Source organism: Nicotiana attenuata, unplaced genomic scaffold, assembly GCF_001879085.1.
Source record: "Nicotiana attenuata strain UT unplaced genomic scaffold, NIATTr2, whole genome shotgun sequence".
NCBI classification, from domain to species: Eukaryota; Viridiplantae; Streptophyta; class Magnoliopsida; order Solanales; family Solanaceae; genus Nicotiana; species Nicotiana attenuata.
In genome coordinates this window covers 49,487-55,893 of record NW_017671571.1, presented here as the reverse complement: position 1 = coordinate 55,893, position 6,407 = coordinate 49,487, and the positions used below count along the sequence as shown (strand labels likewise).

Genomic DNA, 6,407 nt, shown 5'->3' with positions numbered 1-6,407 from the left:
AGCTAACATCTCCTCCTGCAATACAAATGAGGTGCATATATGAAATAAATTAAAAAAAAAAAATTCTATGGTCTACACTAAGGCTAATAGCTTAATCGTATTAGTCGAAGTTTTCCACACAATAGATGTGAGTTCAATTCTCGTCATCCCCTTTTTCCTTCTCTCTCAATCCCCCTAAGTAATGATGGAAAAATATTTAAAAAGAAAAGAAAAGAAAGAAGAGAATTTTATAATCTACAAAATGTCCTTATAAGACAACTAAAATTTCACTACCTTGAACTAATTGGTTCTTCCATAATTGTCTCCAATAAAGGCTTCTTTGATCTGCATGACACCCTATACCTAAATTCTTGTACCTCCACAAAACCTTCTAATTCATTCAAATTCAAACCTAACCATCCAAGACCATCTTTTCCTGACGAGTTATCTGGTATATGTGCTGGTGTCGGTTTTGAGTTAGCCGTCATAAAAAAATCTTCCATATCTTTCTCCGTGATCACAGAATTCACCCTCTTCATAGAAAACATAACGTAAATATTACCAAACTCCAAGTCTTCATCGGCCGACAAGGCGAAAAACCGTCGGCCGATGATCAACGAGCAGGAGTTTACTAAGAAGGAGTTTGGATATTCCAACATAAGCTCTGCTGCTTTTACTGTCTCATGGAACTGTTGGATTTGTCCATTTGGTAGAATAACCCTAGCTGCTTTTGAATTCCTTGTCCTTGGTGAAGTAGTGCAAGAAATAAAGTTCCCCATAGAAAAAAATGAAGAATTTAAAATGGAAAGGTTTTAGATTGTGATTTCTTGGTTTTGGTTGATAATATTATAAAGAGTTAAGAATTGAGGAAATGATAATGATGGAGCAAACCACGAGCTACTTAATTTTGGGTATTTGAAGGAGTTTATCTATATATACGTCTTATATCGAAAACAACCTCTTTACCTGCTCATAGGGATAAGATTTACGTATACATTACCTTACTCAGACTTCACTTGTGGGATTATACTATGCATCACATCATCACATAAATATTCAGATAATAATCTTTGTTTTTCTTTAGTGAAAATATACATGGACAAGGAAGAGTTTCAGGGTTTCTTTTTTATTGTTATTTTTCTTCTTCGAAATTGTTATATTTATAAGGTTGTTTCTTAGCAGAAGGTTTACGATGTAAGACGCATTGATGTACGTGGGGACTGACCTGTTAAATCCGTGGGAATGTGTTGGCAAAATTTTTGGTGGGAATGGCCTAAGTGGTGTGGAAGTTTTTCTTCACTTTTTCTTCAATTTTTCAACGCTTTAGTTTCACTTTTTGTGGTGGGGTTGGGAGAAAAAAAAAAATCCTTGATTAGTGTGCTCTTTACTAATTCCTACGTTTCAATTTATGTGACAATTTTGATAATATACATAATTTTAAAAAAAAATAAGATTTACAATCTGAAATAAATCACAAATATTTATGTGGTGATAAATCATCTCATTAAAGAAAAATGTATAAAGTTAGATTTTTTCTAAAAAATTAAATATCACTATTTTTTAAACACACTAAAAAATAAAGTATAACATATAAATTGGGACAGAGGGAGTAATATCAATTTGTGTGATGTATTTGAAATTGTATTCATATACTGGTATTTCAGAGCTATTATTTTAAAGCTCTCCCCTTTTTGCAACCAACCCGAATTTGAATTTCTTCAAATAGTAAAACCAATAATTTTGAAAAAATGAAGTTATAGACAATATTACAGAGGATAATGAAGAACAATTTCACTGTAAATTGATCTGAATTGTTTCATAGAGAGCGCATTATTGGGTTGGGCTTTTATGGTTTAGTCGGTGGAGTTCAGCCCATTACAAATAGGCTTTGGGTTTGTCCAAAATAGTGCTTGTTCAGCCCATTTATATACAGACGCTTAAACTAATGCGACGTGGTCCGGTCAGCAAAATAAATCCCGGTCAGCAAATATGACCTATAAAACTTGTTGCGGTTTTTTTAAACTACATCTCCTTTAGGCTTTGGTGGAGTCAATTACTCAAATGGTCACTCAACTATCTCAAATTATCTCTTAAAGTCACTTTTTTTTCGTTTGTAATAATAAAGTCACTGAATTATGTATATTGCACTTAAAAGGACACTCAACTAAATTTTTAAACTTTCGAATTGCCAAATACCTATTTTACCCTCTAAATTATAAATATTTATCTTCTTTTATTTTATATTATGATTTTTCCTTTTTAATTTATATTATGGACTTACCTATAGAATAAATAAATATTATTTATAAATTAAAAAAAGTATTTAAGCATCTATAATGCAGGAATAACAAAATAATGAGCATAGTAAAATAATTAATTAGAATAATTTATTTATAATAATAATTTTAGTATCAACAACTAAAACTTAAAATTTATTTACACAATTCACAATGAAAGAAACTAAAGGTTGTAAAGTATATACATTCCATGCACGCAATATAAAATAATTATTTAAATAAAAATATTTTTATAATATACATTATATATTATTGAAAATTATACTCAATTATATTATATATAGTCCATGCACGAGTTAACATAGCATATTTTACCCTATACAGATAGTCCTCCTGCTTTTCGGTGATATAACTTTGTGTCGTCGGAAAGTTGGTAGAAACATAATAATATAATTAAGCATAATTTTCAAGAATATATAATGTATTATATAAAAATACCTTTATTTAAATAATTATTTTAATATTACGTGCATGGAATATATATTTTACAACCTTTATTTTCTTTCATTCTGAATTGTGTAAATAAATTTTGAATTTTTGTTGTTAATACTAAATTATTATTACTAACAAATTATTCTAGTTAATTTTTTTACTATGTTCATTATTTTTTTATTCTAGCATTATATATGCTTAAATACTTTCTATTTTTTTAATTTATAAATAATATTTATTTATTCTATAGGTAAGTCCGTAATATAAATTAAAAAGGGAAAATCATAATATTAAAAAAAAATTAAAAAATAAAAATAAGATAAATGTTTATAATTTAGAGGGTATAATAGGTATTTGGCAATCCAAAATTTGAAAAATCTAGTTGAGTGACCTTCTGAGTGCAATAGGCATAGTTTAGTGACTTTATTTTTACAAACGAAAGTAAAGTGACTTTGGTGCTCACTCATTGTATGGGTTTTTACATATTTTTTGAAATCTCAGAATTTTGGAAAAGAAATTCTCAAATTTTACTCGCTTTAGCCCCAACTTCCAGGAAATGGCCGTAGCACATAGATTTATTTATTTATTTATTTATCATCAATCTAAATAATCATATATAAATGAATACATTCTCCGTCGGTATATACGATGAATTGTAAAGCTCGAAATAGATGTAGCATATCAAATGATAATCCAACCCTATATACGATGAAGTCATACTTGTAAGACCCATAAATGCACATATACTTCTTTATATAATTATAATTATGGTTAATTATTGCATATTTTATCTCATTAAGTCAATTATGATTTAACCATGGTAAGTTAATATGGTGTGATGTAAACATTCGGTACAGATAAGTTTTTATCATTAGTTAGGTTCAATTTACCATAAAACTATATGAGATGTCGATATAATAAAATTCTTTGGCGCTATCAATACATATAACTAAAACTATTAAGTAGAAGAAATTTGACATATGACAGGACTGATATTAATTTCAAATGTATCGTACTCCGTAGATATTAGAAGTTTCTTATATTGCTAATGTATAGCATCGTAGTTGGTTGATATAGACTTGAGGTTTACATTTTTTAAGTGCAATTGACAGTTAGCCACTTAAGCAGGCTACTCAAATGCTTTAGAGATATATCAATCAAGCCTAGAAAATGACCTTCATTTATACACGCAATTGATCATTTTGAAGTTTTTGTGACATTTTGCAATATTTAAGTGGACAAATGATGATGACAAATTGATAAGATTAGTTTCATTTGATCGATAAAGGTTTACAGGGGTGTTTATGGTTCGGTTTGGATCAGTTTTTCCCTAAAAGAAACTAAATTAAGTAAGTCGATTTTTAAAATATTTGGAACCGCACCAAACCAATTAAGTCGGATTTTATAGATTCAGTTTATGTGAGTTTTGTTGGGTTTTTTAAGGTATTTAATTAATATATTAAATACTTAAAAGAGGGTGAATGGGAAATGGAGGGAAATGAAATTTTTGAGTGAAATTTTAAGTTCCCCCTCCCTTGGCAAATGGGCATTGTCCCATATTGGAAGAGGAAGAGGTTTTTTATGGGTATATAAGCAATTGCTCTTCTTCTAGCTCTTAAAGAGTTGAGAAGAAGGCAAGCCTCGCGCCGTCGTCGTCGTCGCTCGCTCGGCTTCGGCTTCGGCTTCGGATTTGGTCAAATGATTGATTGATTAACTTTTTGGACCAAATTTATTTGTTAATAGTAAAATATTAACAGAAATGTTATTAAATATTTGTTTTAATAACAAAATATTAATATTAAATCCAATCCGTTTTTCTGTTTTGGTAACAGAAAAGTAACTACCCTCTTCAATTTTCCCTCTTTATTTTCCCTCTTTATTATTGAGTAAATGGCCATTTATGTAATGGCATTTATGTTGTGGGCGTTTTGCATAAACAACCATTCTGAAGAGACCCAACTTTGGCTATAAATACAACACTATTCTGCTCAGAATTTTAACTACAATTTTCTGAGTTTCCTCTCCTTCTTCTGCATACTTTTAGCATCAAAACAAAGCAAAAAAAAAAAAAAAAAGTAAGTGTGATTTGCTACCGAACTTTGTGTTCGCTGAAACACTGGGGTTTGAAGTACCACTACACCAGTGTGTAATTCGTTCTATCCTGGGAGGAAATAATCCATAACCTTGGGTACTAGGAGGGGATTAAATTCCTTAAGGAAACACTGTGAATTCAGTGGGCTCGAATTGGTTTATGTCATTTCTGTTTATATTCATTACTGTTTATATTCATTTATATTTCCAGAATTTATTTTACAAATACAGTGTAATAACAAGTTTTAGTCGGGTTTTTTGGTTATTTATCATTTTTTTCTTAAATATGTGACATACACTATCAAACACATATTCCGGCGATTATATTTTCAGTGTAACACTATTAAACAAATTGTTCTTTGAGAAATATATCATTTACCAAGATTTATCAATGATAATTAAATGAAATAGTGATGAATAATTTAAGGACTCAATTAAAAATAGATTATTTTTAACACGAAATAGATTATTGTACTTAGCAAAAGAAACTACCAATCAAACTGGAATGTAAAAGTAAGAAACTAGATTAATATAGCAAAGAACTAGATTGAAAGTACAAATGATTAACATTGTCGATACCCCCTTTTTCTCGCGAAATCGGGTTTATGACATTTGGGCGGACAACTTGTTTCCTTTTGGGAATTGGGTTTGGATTGAAGAGTCGCCACCTAATGATTAAGTGCATTAGGACACTAGTGTTAGGCACCCCTCGGGATCCACTAGTGTAGTTCCCGGCCATACTATAATCGTGACTTTAAGTGCAAACAACAAATAGACAAATAAGAGTTACAAATATGAGAGGATTTTCACATAATTGTTGTGAATGATTACAGTTAAACAAAGTTGTAGAAGTTGAAATTCGAGGGAAGAAGCAGTTTTAGAGATTTTGAATAAACGAGTAAAAAGGGAAAATTTCCACATAGTTGTTACAAATTAAAAGTAATTAAAAGTTGAAGTCTGAGAAAAGCGGTTGAAATTCTGAAATAAAGTAAACAAATAAGGTAATATGGATCACCCCACACAACACCCGGTAACCATTTATACACGTGGTGTTATCGCGTGGTCATCATATCCATATCTATTCTTTCCCACCCCGTTAAGGTATTAAACGCGGAATGGTCTCGTTTTACTTATTGCATGCTATTACCCGTCCCAAATCCTATCAGCTCCGGAGGCATTTGGGACTACTAGTCCTAAAGGGAAGGGAGATTTGGCTTTTGTGGTTTAAAAGGATAAAATTCTAAGGCGACAATCAAAACACGTAGAGCAGATATGGGGAAACACATAATAATTAAAAGGCTCAAACAGGCCTCCTCAACTTAAAGACATATTGTTTAGCATGTCTTGCACATACTGGTTATGGTCTTAATTAAACTTAAAGGAAATGTGAGACAGACTGATTTATTACATATTTCAGATAAGAAACCCGAATCAGACCTGCCTGCTGGTTGGAATTTAACGAAGTCTGATTCCATTAACTAATTCACCTTATGGCTTGCCTAGGTGAAACCTATAGGCATGATATCTAACAATGCAGGAGTGTACTAGTTTTTAAAGAAGAAGACTTGTTGGTTACAAAAAGCATAAGTTCTGTGGATATTAAGCAAT

At 30.6% G+C, this 6,407-nt stretch overlaps 1 protein-coding gene across 1 annotated transcript; it reads right to left on the bottom strand.

The window, feature by feature from the left end:
* Positions 1-269: 269 nt before the first annotated feature.
* On the bottom strand, positions 270-758 carry LOC109209056. Its single transcript, XM_019372224.1, has one exon. It carries the CDS (start codon positions 756-758, stop codon positions 270-272), a length of 489 nt encoding a protein of 162 aa, XP_019227769.1.
* Between the last annotated feature and the right edge of the window lie 5,649 nt (positions 759-6,407).